Raw genomic sequence first — 13873 nt, 5'->3', positions numbered from 1 at the left:
TGGAGTCAAATATGAGATTTAAAATAAACCAAAGATCCAATGATGGCCAACCATTATTTGGCTATACTTGTTCATTTCTTTGTTTATTGAATGAGATACTTAATTTCCAGCCTTTATCCAATGGGAGCCTTTTGACATGCATACACCTTAGGCAGTAATACAAGGCACACTATAGAAAGGCTCATCTTATATGAGTATTTTAAATTTGAATTCGAATTCAAATTTTAATGATGCTGTTTTAACTAGTTTCACACAAAAAAAAATTATCGGTTGGGTTTGATCAACTCTAAGCCTTATGATGGGCCGTCCTCAAATTGGTCAAAATCTAATTTTAATTTCCTCAAAAGTTCAAGCCCAACTTATATTAATTAGGGGGCGATTAGTGGTCGGATATGGCAAAATTTTGGAGAATTTAACTAAAGTTTTCAAAGTTGAACTGTTTCCGATAAATTTATATTAGTTGTAAAAATTATTAAAAAATTATTATACTAAAAAGGGGTTGAATTTAATCTGAGCTGATTCGAATTAGGATTTAATCTCGCGGGATCTTGAAATTCAAATTTATATTTATATTAGATAGTCTATATGGTTAAGAATATAGGTTGGAAAATAATATATTATTTAGTTTAATATATTATAAATAGTGGTGTAAAAGACTTTTAATATGTGTTACATGAATCTTTAATCTAATTTTTGTATATATTAACCAATTAACTATAGATTTTTGTAGTTATATATGAATTCCTAAGAGTTCATTTTTTTTTTTGGCATGTAGATATCCATCATAATCATTTTAAATAAGTCTTAAAAAATTAACACAAAAAGATAAAAATATTCTTAAGTAAGAGAAATTTATGAAAACTAATAATAATAATAATATTTTAGTCTTTCTTTTGTCTAAACTATTTAAATTTTAATTATTAGTTAACTCTATGTAATCAAACTGTGTGTATTGAGGGGCATACATGTAAATATCGACTTTTTCATTGATGTGGCTGAGCTCAAACCCGACTCGTTGGACCCGATTAAAAATTGGGTCGGGTTGTAGTAAGGCTTAACCCATAGACCCAAACTCCGGAATTACTTTTAAGAGTTATATGTGGACATGATCTCCGTAAGCATAAGCGTCCTAGCGATGGAGCTCTTCGCGCTATCTCCTCCGACCCTTGCTGGTAATTACGTTGAACTGTCCTTTTTTCTTTTATCCATTCGGTTTCTAAAGAGTTTTAGGTTCGAATTCTTTGCGTGTTGGAGTTATACGTTAGATTTTTGAAGCTAAATTTGTAAATAATTTTAGGTGCGAATTCTTGGGTGTAGTTAGTTTCTCTTTAGGTTGGTTTCCGGTTAGGCAAATTGAAGTTTGGAGTATTCCATCTGTTTCTGGAAATTGGGGCCGCTTCGGGTAAATTTCTGTTTTGAATTGTTTGAGTGTAGCTGATCGTATTCATATATTTGCAGAATCCCGACGTATCATTTAACCATTTTAAATCTAGTGTGATTGAGATGAGAAGTTAATGCAGTTTTGTTGTCATAAGCTGGACAATCTGAATGCCAGTTTGAAGGACGAAGGTAGATCTTAATTCTTAAGAGTAGGATGACTGAAAAGTGTGCATTAAGTAGTGTACTTAGAAGACAATATCCAAAGTAGATTTTATATTCTTCTGATGTGTTATACACTTATACCTCTAAAATTTACAAGAATTTTTTTATTCTTTTTTTTTTGGCCCTACTAATTGATGTAACCCTATTTTCTGCGAAGTCTAAAAGGATTCTGTGCATCTGTTGTCATGTAGGGCGTATGTACCCACTGGTCGGACGGCAATGTTATATGTTGAAGGGCTGTTATCGATTAAATCCAGAAAAGAATTTGATGACATCTGGTAGAAGATTCTGCGAGTGTGTGAGGTCAACTGTGAGATGCTCTTTGAAAGATGATGGCGCTTCATTCCCAGTTTCTGATGGTGTCAAGAAGGATTCAGATGCTGCCTCATCTAATGTTTTGCTTCATGATGCACGTGTCCTCTATTGTGTAGCTCCAGCTATGGGTCATAATAAGGTATTCCTTATACGCATGTATATAGAGTCTATTATTCACATACATTCATCAACAATAACAAAATCTGCATACATGCCTCTCTACAACTTTAGAATTACATGTATGCCCCATAATTGAATGAAATGACTCTTTTCAATGGTATATAGAGTGAGAACCTTTTTCAACAATTCGACTTGTTGGACCATTGCATTCTAGTTTTGCCTGTCGTCTATGATTGATGCAAGTCTGTCAACTGTTTGATTAGAAAAAAAGATGCTATACTGTTGGAAGGTTGTTCATGGCATGTCTGGCATTTGGGCAGGGTGGCAAGGAATTATTATGTACTTCTTGAGATTGATATCTTGAATTATGCTAGTCAACTAGTTCTTGAGATTGATATCTTGAATTATGCTATTTAACTAGTGCTTGAACATCTTTTGCAAATTTTCATCAGAAACTGTTGTTTTGTGGGTTTATAGGTATTATGATTTTTGTTGATTCTTAAAGGTAGAGGACTAACAAGCAATCACTAGAAGAGTCATAAGACTGCTATAATTTCCATAACTCTCCAAATCAACGTCTTACTTCAATTTTATTGTGGTCACCAGGAATCTCATCCTGAATCAAATAAAAGAGTACCTGCAATCATCAATGCCCTTGAAAGATTGGAGCTTACACCGAAGGTGCACAAGCAAAACAACTATCATATTGCTAATAGTTTTGCACTGTTGCTAATTCCCTCATATATCTTCGGTTTATTATTTTTGTTTCTCATTATCTTTTGGACACAATAATTTTGAAAGATATGTTGTCTGTACATTCACATGCAGTGTATCTTGTTGGTAGACATTAAAACGACAATGTTATTTAGAGAATTATGTTTTCCTTGCATATTCACCATTTTCTCTTATCTTCACATGCTATTCCTTCATTGGGCATGATGTTGTCTCAATTTCTAACAGTGTCAATAATTGTAAGTTGGACTTTCCCCAAAGAACGATGTTGGTCTTCTTTAATATTTGATTTTTAATAGTCTTTTGTGTATCTGTACTGGACAATCTTAGTTCAGTCTTTGCTTGCATCTTGTGGTACACGATCCTTTATGTAAATATCCTAGAGTTTTGAGTATAGCATATTCGTGGAAGAATAGGTATAAGCAAGATTTTTTTGAGGAGTTAAATACGTCAATGAGAAAAGTCAAGAATAATGACAATCACCTATATGGTCTAGGAGATGTAGATTCCCTATGTTAAGCAAGGATGCACATTCTCCCTGTGTCACTTAATGCTACACATAGGAGCTCATGGTCCAGTGCTCATTTCAAAAGGACAGAGTGACAAAACGAATCAAATTAGCTAGCTGGTTTGTCATATCGAAGTAGGGCTAAGCTTATCCTTACATAAAGAAAAACAATTTTTAAGTAGAATCCTCCTCCTTATAGTGAACATGGCATCTTTTAAAAATCATATTTAAAATCTGTTTAAATAGGGAAAGAACAAATGATTATCATCTGTTCTTTGAATGGCTGTGTACTAAGATTTAAGTTTAGATAGATTAGTCGATGTGGCTCAATTATGTGGGCTTGACAAGGTATTAAGATGCTTGAACAAGCTAGCCACAATATATTGGTGTAAGTGATCTACACAATTTTGCCATTCAAAAGGTCAGATTCCTACAACTGAGCTTCATGATTTATTTGATATTAGATTGAATGCACAACGACAATGCAGATTATTGTTGTAATCTGTCAAATATTTTTCTATGACTATGCTGAATTGTATGGACTATTGGACTGTGCCACCATGGTTATGTTTGTAAACTACTTTTGGTCTCTTTTCCTTTGGTCGAGTTGGTAAGCCATGGAGGTTGTGATTATTGGGAAACTAGTCAGCTTTTGATTGGTAACAATATAGTGTCATCTCAACAAGCTTATTGTTAGTTGTTCTGTGGTGAGGACATGAAATGTTCTTATTGAACCTAAAACTTCCTTCATTTCAGTACCGCAGGAGAGATATTCTTGAAGTTCAAAATTTCCAGCCTGCTTCCATTGATGATATCGCTCGTGTTCATTCAAAAGCATACATAACAGGTCTTGAGAAGGTAAATATTTTCGATTGGTAATTTTAATTTCCTAAGAGAGAATTGAAGCTCACTGATGTTTTGTTTTGACTTTTTTCTCATCTTTATTCTGATTAATTGCTTTCTAAGGTTATTACTTAGACATTTGATAATGAATTCTCCATGCTATAACCTAAATGTTCTATTTTTTTAGGCTGTGTCTAGAGCATCAGATGAAGGTATCCTTTTCATTGATGGATCTGGACCAACATATGCTACTGGAACTGTAATTACTATCTTCAACTTTTATTTTTTCGCTCTTTTCTTTCTCATTATTAATTTATGACAATAAATTTATTTTATGCAAGCCATGCTGCTAGATTATATTTGACAAAAGCTATCTGGTTCATGTGGCTTGTAGGGAACGCTTTTCATACAATGATACTGAAAAAAGAAAATGGTGGCTCAATGAGATTAATCTAAAACCCAAAACATCATTACAAATACAGTTAGAGGATTGTTAATGTGGGATTGAAAGACATGGAGTAAGCAGAACACTGTTCACTCTTTAAAGCACTTGAAAACATGCCTATTTGATCCTAAATTTGCAATTATTCTGGTATGCATCATATTTGACGGTAATTAAGATGTGCAAAGATGCAAAGAGTCGGTTAAATTTTGCTTGGAACTCCAATGGCAAAGCTAGTAATATTTTGGTTCCTGTTAGAATAGATTTACAAGCATGGTCCTTGTTAAAGAAGTGAACTTGGCCCACAATCATTTCATACACCGATTTTCATACTAATGTTTATTATTAGGTTTCTAGGGTTAAGAGGATTATCCCCATGTTAAAACTAGATTTTATGAGTTGGGTGATGATTGAGAATAATTCTGAGATCAGGTTTGATGTAACTTGCTATTTCTGAAAAATCATATTTCATAAAAATGAAACAAATAATGTAAGTTAGATTTCATTTCATTACACACATAATTGACATATATACTCTCTTAAAGATTTTTTTTTTCTTTCACCAGGTGAAAGAAAATTAGCATTTTACTTTCTTACTGAAAAATTATCCAACCAATGCTTACATGCTTCCTGAACAATGAATAAGCACATTGTCTCATTCATGTTCTTAATGTACTTTTCATTTTTTTGATCTTTTGAGTGATATAATAAGTATCTTTTGAAACTTTTAGATACTTCTATCTGGTGTCAGTTTTGAATGGAAATACTGAGTGGCCAAAATTTCCTGAAGATAAATTCATTCACTCCAACAGTTCCCAAGTTTTGGACCTTGATTTGCCCTTGTTGATGAAAAAGAAATTTATAGGAACTATATAACTATATTCCCTTGATTAGTATGCAAAATGTTTAAAATGGTACTGTAGTTGACAAAGTTATGTCATCAAGACATTAATCTGCACTTTCATTGATATGTCACCTTTTTTGCAGACTTTCCAAGAATCACTAATTGCGGCTGGTGCAGGAATTTCCTTAGTTGATTCAGTGGTAATTGGGACTTTTGCTTAGATTTCTTCTACAATTTCTCTTGAAGAAAATATTTGGTACCTCGAACTTTAGATGCATCAAGGATTTAAACACTTTTTCAAGCCAAGTAATCACAATTTTCATGCTTGTCTGAACTTCAATAATCAATAGTAAATCTACAAGGTTATTGTTGTTACAATTTAGCAAAAAATTTCCTTGCAGTGATCCTTTGCCAAGATATGTTATCTGTATGTCCTAGGTTTCAGCGTCGAGGCTCAATACTGATCCACCTGTTGGATTTGCTTTAATAAGACCACCTGGACATCATGCAGTTCCTAAAGGTCCAATGGGTTTCTGTGTCTTCGGAAACATTGCAGTTGCTGCTCGCTACGCTCAATCTGTGCATGGACTAAGGCGGGTTCTCATAATTGATTTTGATGTTCATCATGGAAATGGAACATGCGATGCATTTTATGATGATCCAGATATATTTTTCCTGTCAACTCATCAGGTTAGTTAATTCTTTCTACATAATCCAATGAAAATGTTGGTTCTTGCCATAAGTTTGTTTACTCAGATATAAGCTTCTTTTAATCTATATACTGTTTCTGTTTTCCCTTAGGAGGACTTAGCTTTATGTCATACTTTTTAGAACAAAAGTATTCTACCCCCCCTCCGGAGAGGGTCTCTAGTTAATAGTGCACCTTTTATTCAGTCCTGCACAGTACTTTTGGTCCATCTGTAGTGAATATTTTTCTGGAATTGTTTAAGATAGATATGGAAGGAAGAAACTGAGTTTGGTAAGATATCTAGCATTAAGCAGAATTAGTTAATTGCATCCTGATGTTCGTTGAGTTTGTTTGTTTTTATTTTTTTAATTTTAATGTACCAGTTCGGCTGTATTAGACTTTGGCCTTTTTGTGTAGGTTTATGCTTCATTTTAAGCTGCTTTTTTCTGTTAAGATCTAATATGATGCAAACCCAGCTAATGTTATGGTACACATAAGGATATTATCATTACTTAGTCTGCATTTCTGAAATATTTTTTCTATTTCTCATTATTGGGTTCATCATATATTCAGAGATTCCTTTTTAAGGAGCTTAACACAAGAAGTTTATGATTAGTCAATTATTGGTACTATTATTGGTCCATCTAATACTAAGGCTTGAGGCATTGTTGCTGTGCCTTTCTTCATATAAACCATAATCTGATTTGCATCTGCTTTTTTTCTGCCATCAAAAGTATCCCCTACTTAGAGATGTAGGCTTCAGCATATTCAGTTAGGAGAAATCTGATTATAATCTTAGAAAATAAAAATATTTATACCTCAACCAAATGAATAAACTGCGGAATGCCAGATTCTAGATTATTGAATATTTGCTTTTCTGGAATTTGATGTAGCAAGGAAGCTACCCTGGCACAGGTAAGATTGAACAGGTTGGTCAAGGGAATGGTGAAGGAACAACCCTAAACCTGCCCCTACCTGGAGGTTCAGGTGATAGTTCTATGCGAGCTGTGTTTGATGAGGTCATTGTGCCATCTGCGCAGAGCTTTAAGCCTGACATAATTCTTGTTTCAGCTGGGTGAGTTGGATTTATGCTTATTTAGAACTAGAGATAATCAGTTAACCTATCACATCACTAGTGCGTGTTGTCTGCTTGAAGTACTTAATTTGGTAATCTTTGAATCAGTTAATCTATTAGTTAATTTATCAAATCACATTGCTAATGTAAGTACACTGGTTCTGTGTTCAGTTATGATGCTCATGTGCTGGATCCACTAGCTGGTTTACAATTCACAACAGGCACATACTATATGCTCGCATCAAAAATCAAAGGACTTGCAAAGGAGTTATGTGGGGGCCGCTGTGTTTTCTTCTTGGAAGGTGGTTACAATCTCCAGTCACTGTCTAATTCTGTGGTGGACACATTTCGTGCATTCCTTGGGGAACCAAGCTTGGCTCCCCAATTTGATGATCCAGCCATACTTTTCGAAGAACCATTATCCAAACTGAAGCAGGCGATTCAGAAGGTAAAAAGTATACACTCCCTCTAGACTGGTCTAAAGCTCTCAAGTTTTCAGTAGGGAAGAGAACTTAACTAGTATGATCAACATCTTGCTGGTGACGCCCCTTTGAATATAAATTGCTATATTGCACTTCTTTTATAACAAAATCAAACAATTTTCACATATTTCTAGATGTAATATCTTGTAATAGTATGGTGTATATACTTAGAGTAGCAGTAGCATATCAATCCAAGAGAATTCTCTGTCAGTATGTATATTGTTGAATATCTTGGAGGCTAAAGTTATCTACTGAATGCAATTCTATCTGAGACTTTTATGTCAGTTTCATCTTTGTGATCACGTTATTTCATTCTCTTTCACATATAGCTTCTACATAATCTGAGATTTTGTGTACTAAAGTGGTGGGGCGCATTCCTGTCAAGTTCACATCCCAAGTTGCACCTTGAATTGAAATAATTCTTGTGTCCTTTTCAAAATGAAATGGCCTGTTACTTTTGAAGTTTGTTGAATTAGAATTGGAGTGCAAAATTTCAGTACTCATCCCATAGTTGTTCAGGCATGAATCATTATATGCACTGATTATAGGACAGAGGGTTAAGATGCCTACAAGATTTATCAGGGGATCCATGACTGCCTTGATGAGGTGTGGGGTTTGGCTGACACTTTTGACATAGAAATAGCACCTGTTTAGAGAACACCGAGGGATGCTGCAGTTTTTGAAGAGATTTGTTTGAGAAATGTTAGAATATTGACTTTGTTTATTTAGCACTTGTGAAATCTGATGTTATAGATAGAGAAATATTTTTGTACATTGCATGTTTCCAAAGGATTTTTGAGTTTTTCCTTTCTCAAGCTTGTAACTTAGAAATGGAAAAGACAATTTATAATTCCAAAACAGATGGAAGTCTGACTTTGCTCCATTATATGCGGAAAGTAAAGAAATATGCTAGCCAAATCAGTAGCTGATGTCTTTCATTTACAGATGATATCATGTTTTGTAGGGAGTGTATTTTCATTCTGTCAACCATTTTTTTGATAAACCTGCTTGAGCATGAGGCAAGAGAGTTGTGGCACAAAGTTTGATGAGAATTTTCTTTTTTCTGATGATGAATATATCATGTAAATGCAAAGGGGAGAGAAGCGAGTGAATTAGTGGACTATTCATAGTGAGCCAGCAAACATATGATATTTCAGCTATGAGCTTGAGGAGGAAAGGAAATCAATCAAAGAAATTTACTTTTCTAATTCATCGATCTCCATCTCTAGAGCAAACAATTTTCCTTCTTTGTGTAAGACAGTTCTTTCTTCTGCCTACATGTGAGCAGAGGTTCTAGTTGGTGTATCTCTACTGGAAGACAAGTTCCTTGCTCTACTTTTTTGTAGATGCAGGCACTCCAAGCATCAAACATCTCAATGGTTAGAGGTACTGGGCATAGCTTAGATGTTGGTATATGTAACAGAGAAGGCACAGCATAAGGGTGCTAGAATATGATACTTTAAAGAGGCGAGGACAGGGAAGACAGATCAATTGAGCTCAAATATTTGCTTAAGTGGACTAGTTGAGTACAGAAACGAGAGGCGCTGTTAGTTTCACCATTTCCCAAAGACATTAGATCCACACTTGTACTTGTCCTTTCCTTCACATTCTATCTCCAAGTCATCACTGATGAATGACACTTTCTACACAGCCCAAAACCAGAAGAGTTCATCAATATAATTGTTAGAAACAATCATTATGCATGCAACCTCAGCTGAAGATAGAATGAGTTATACAGATTATGATAATGCAAGTTCAATGACTTAATTATATGCATATATTTTCTAGTATATAAGCGTAGTAAATGCATAAATTTGCAGTTTCATGTAATCATTCTGAGTGCCTGAAAAATTCATACAGGAGAAAGTATAAATATTCATAAGATGGAAGTCATAAATAACTTTCTAGAAAGATGAGACAAACATTAGCTACCAGTAGAGACTAGAGATACATGGTGAAAAGTCTATCTAGAGTAAACATAAATAGTGAGATTCTTTCTGCAAAAAGACTTGGTCAAAGCTTATAGCATTGTAAAATATTTACGTGTGGCATGTTCATGTTCTTACTATTTTGGTTAATTAACTCTCATGGATCGTAGGAGGAGGAGGTAATAGAATTTTTAACCTTTTGCTGCGCTAAATCTTGACACCCTGTGAAGTTCTAGGGGAACTTGTGTGTGGCAAATTCCACTGTATAGGCACAAGCAGAGTTTATGCCATGGGTAGGTAATCTCTTCTTATCATTTAGTTCCTGCAGAAAATATTTTTATCAGTCTTGCAGGTTCTTACTGAAATCAAATCACCATCAATAATACAACTAGAAGAACACCCAGTATAGTTGCAGTTCATGTAAGTTGACTAGTTGAGCTTATTACTTTCAGCATTCTCTTGGACTCTGTTGCATCAACTAGTTCTTTTTCTATACTTAACAAAAGAACACTTCCACATTTAATTTCTATCATTAGTATTTCACTTCTCAAGCATTTCCGAGAACATAATTTCAAAGATGAGATGACGAAATCTTGAAATTAAGGAGCAAAATCTATTTGAGGCATTGCAGGATAATCTTTTCGGTTATAGGATAGTAGGATACTTAAGTTCCAAAACCATTTTCTCACAGCCCCTCCACCATTTGCTTTTATATTTAGCACTCATTGTATAGTAACTTCCATAGTTCCATCTAGTACTATTCTCATTAAAATAGTAAGTTGGATTTCTGGAGCAAAAATTATGGTGTTTCTGATCTTAAAAAATAAAAAGTATAAATTAAATCTCAGATGCAGTATTTAATTTCTTTATTCCCTCACAGTTATTCAAGACTACAGTTTAGCCCATGAATTTTAATGATTTCTGATTATTTTACTGCTCAATTTTTTTTTTCATTTGTAACTTTCTCATAAGATCTAAATCTGATAACTCCTTCGGACTTTCATGTTGTTTCAGTAAATCACATCTCCTGGGACATTTTAGGATACCATAGTGCACGGGGCTCCAGCCAATATAGAGTTGAGGCAAAATGTATGCACTCTTATCCCCATTAATTATACGTGCATGGTTGTCTGCATTACTTTGCCAGATGTTCAGATACTATCTACAAAAGTTAATTGCTCTTTCTTAACTAAGAAGCATATAAACCTTAATTGTTAGCCTTGCTTTTCTCAAGGTATTCTTCAAATAATTCCAGCATTGGCAACGCAGAAGAATCTGCGGCGAAGAGAGCATCACTGCCAATCCAAGAAGAGTGGCGGCTCTTTTTCATTCATTTCCTTCCTCTCTGTTTTCTGTTCACCAATGCAAGATTGTTGGGCCCTGATCACCGGGAGTTCTGGGCAAGCGGCTGACGAGGAGGCCATCCATGTTGCCTGCCTAGTTGCAAGATAAGCACTGGAGTTCACTGCTGCCATTTGTTCCTCCTCACTGGAGCTATGCAGAGAAGAGGGAAGGGTTGTTGAAGGAGTTTTTGCTTGTGGCTGAGGTGATCAGGTGTGAGGGAAGGGATGAGAAGGGGGAGAGCAGTTGGTCTGGATGGTGTGTGGATAAGGTGAGATTGCCTCAAGGCTATTGGCAGCTCCATGCATTGAGTCGGTCCACACTATCCAAGTATGTGGTAGAGGTTTTAGAGAGGAGACTTCTCAAGTTGACTCTTTTGCTGCAAAAATTGTGAAGCATATCTATCTCAAAGAAAAGCAATAAATGGGTAGGGGTAAACTGTAATTTTCAGGAAGTTAGTGTGTTGTGTTTGTAATTTTTGTACTGGATTTAGGGAAATCTTAGTCATTGAAACTATTTTGGAGTACATTTTTATGTACATGCTGACAAAAGATATATAATATATATATATTTTTTTTTTTGGCAAATTCTTTTTTGATGAATATTACAGGAAGTGTTATTTTCATGAATGGAAGCCATAACGCCATACTGAATATGGCTGATTTATTTCTCTCGTTGTTATAAACTATTATTATAAACTGGACAAAGAGGCACGTAAGTTCAATCATAGTATTGCGCACATCCTATGATCTATAATCAAATTAAAATACAAGAGGCCCAAAGAGTTACAGCTCCTGAGCATTTCATGATCGAGCCTCTAAATCTCTTGAACGTTCGTATAATTTCACATGGACCCCCCATATTTGTATATTTTTAAGTAGACTTCTCGTTTATATTTAGATCCTCTAAGAGCTAGTTTACTCTTATTTTAGAGGAAAAAAATAGTAAAGTTGAGGAGTAAAGTTAATATTTAAAAATGTATACTAATAGTATTTACGGGGATAGCTCAGTTGGGAGAGCGTCAGACTGAAGATCTGAAGGTCGCGTGTTCGATCCACGCTCACCGCATTAATTTAAATTTTAACTCTTTTAAACCAGTTAAGAATTCTAACTGAGATTGATTTAAAATTTTATCGCCGACCGGCTCGGATTCTAATCGCATTGAGACAAACTTGAGAAATTAATATCAGAGATTGCCAGCCAGATTGGTGGTCCAAATAACTCGGATTCTCATCCACATACCACAAAGCAACTATCAACCTTACATTGTTATGGATATCAACTGGGAGAAGGGATGAGTCCCATCCTATCCTCACCCCTCTCTCCCTCTCCCTCTCTCCCCCCCTTCCTCACTACCAAATCCAAAGTTTTAATCAAGAGAAAAATCCAAAGGAGAAGAGGGTTGGAATGGCTTTAGAGACCTGCTTCCAATTGAGCACCGTTGCCTCCACAGCTACCACTACCTGCAGAGGCAGGGTGTTGCATGCCCAGCAGCAGCCCTTCTTCCACAAGGAGAAGCTCAGCTTGCTCCCAAGCTCTGGACCCAAGAGAGCTACCTCTTCCCTTTATTCCTCTGGGCCGACGCCATCCACTTCGGCCGGAAACAATGGCCGCCGGAGCCGCCTAGTTTGCCAAGCTAAGAATGTTGTGGACGAAGGTAACGTATCTTCTCTATCTTTCTCAGATGTCAACCTTTAAACATACTCTGGCGTAGGAGGTAGCTAGGGAGTGTACTTTACTGGCTTGACTTGCAGTGTTGGTGGCCAACGACGCTAACTGGAACAGCTTGGTCACTGAAAGTGAGACGCTAGTGCTCATAGAATTTTGGGCGCCATGGTGCGGTCCCTGCCGGATGATCGCGCCGGTGATCGACGAGCTGGCCAAGGAGTACGCCGGAAAGATCGTCTGTTGCAAGGTGAACACCGACGAGTGTCCCAAAATCGCGTCGGACAACGGAATCCGTAGCATCCCCACCGTTGTGATGATCAAGAAGGGGGAGAAGGTGAAGACTGTGGTCGGTGCAGTGCCTAAGAGCACACTGACTGATATCATAGACAAGTACACCCAACTTTGATCATCAATTTAATTATGGGCGTTCCTACCTTCATGTGTATTAGAAGACCCATGATGATGAGCTTAATTGTTTGATATCATGGATGTGTACGTAGCTCATACAATCACCCTCTATAATTCCTATTTTGTAACTTCTATTCTTCTGGCAAATTAAAGGATACCTATTACTACATCTTATAGCCATTTTTTCTTTGCCTGGATGGCTTTCATATCAACACCGAGTGATTCAATATTGCTAACAGGATCACTCTTGGAGCGTATATGAATGAATAATGCCCAAATTTCTTCACAATTTTGTAAGAATATTTTTCATCCTTTTTTATTTCTAAATGCTTATAAAACAAGAATCAAATTTAGAAGACATATTTTTACATGTATATGTTCTTCTAAATTTTCATATTCTTTAAAAGAAATTTAATGGGCTTATTCGTAAAAAAAACTAGGTTATTTTAAAGAATACCCTTTATATAGTTATTAATTAATAAATCTCAATTGGGGCCTCGTTCCCATTTCTTCTCATAAAAATAATAATAAAATGAAATAGAGCCTCCGTTATTATAACATTACTTCTTCGTTTAAAAAATTTGACGCTCCATTTAATTAACATTACAAGACAAGAGAGGCCCCCACTTCTTTGGGGGTAATTGTCGTGATTAAGACGTACTAATCCTAATCCATTCATCCCATTCGCAAAACGATGTAGTGTTCGCCCACTAGGAGATTATTTAAAAGCTAAATTACATTTTCACGCCTACATTATGACTGATTTAAGAATTTAGAAAATTTGCGTTTTGATTCCTGATTATCTGAATTTTTATATACGAGATAACTATAACAATTTTGCGCCATTATATTTTGTGTCTCCGATTGTACTGATTTG

General features: G+C 35.6%; 2 protein-coding genes and 1 non-coding gene across 7 annotated transcripts; all 3 read left to right on the top strand.

Annotated features, from left to right (window-relative positions):
* Nucleotides 1–1104: 1104 nt before the first annotated feature.
* Nucleotides 1105–11436, top strand: LOC140769373 (histone deacetylase 10, chloroplastic). 5 transcript variants are annotated; one of them, XM_073110396.1, is made up of 13 exons: nt 1152–1172; nt 1459–1569; nt 1794–2056; nt 2644–2718; nt 4034–4135; nt 4308–4379; nt 5550–5606; nt 5845–6096; nt 6988–7169; nt 7341–7617; nt 9750–9999; nt 10594–10668; nt 10814–11436. In XM_073110396.1, the coding sequence occupies exons 2-11, from the start codon at nt 1515–1517 to the stop codon at nt 9795–9797; spliced, it is 1383 nt and encodes a 460-aa protein (XP_072966497.1). In that variant the 5' UTR covers nt 1152–1172; nt 1459–1514; the 3' UTR covers nt 9798–9999; nt 10594–10668; nt 10814–11436. The 5 variants fall into 5 exon arrangements, with proteins under 5 accessions (XP_072966410.1, XP_072966339.1, XP_072966206.1 ...); XM_073110309.1 differs by lacking the exon at nt 1459–1569 and having other exon boundaries at nt 1105–1172; nt 10849–11436; XM_073110238.1 differs by lacking the exon at nt 1459–1569 and having other exon boundaries at nt 1105–1172; nt 10835–11436.
* A 479-nt stretch (nt 11437–11915) lies between these two features.
* TRNAF-GAA (transfer RNA phenylalanine (anticodon GAA)) lies at nt 11916–11988 on the top strand. The gene has a single exon. It is a non-coding gene; the product is annotated as a tRNA-Phe (tRNA).
* A 219-nt stretch (nt 11989–12207) lies between these two features.
* LOC140759179 (thioredoxin-like) lies at nt 12208–13163 on the top strand. Its single transcript, XM_073095674.1, has 2 exons — nt 12208–12577; nt 12675–13163. The coding sequence occupies exons 1-2, from the start codon at nt 12328–12330 to the stop codon at nt 12992–12994; spliced, it is 570 nt and encodes a 189-aa protein (XP_072951775.1). The 5' UTR covers nt 12208–12327; the 3' UTR covers nt 12995–13163.
* Nucleotides 13164–13873: the final 710 nt, after the last annotated feature.

This window comes from Typha angustifolia, chromosome 1 (genome assembly GCF_048772165.1).
Source record: "Typha angustifolia cultivar Huaian chromosome 1, ASM4877216v1, whole genome shotgun sequence".
NCBI lineage: Eukaryota > Viridiplantae > Streptophyta > Magnoliopsida > Poales > Typhaceae > Typha > Typha angustifolia.
This window is presented reverse-complemented; position numbering and strand designations above follow the sequence as displayed.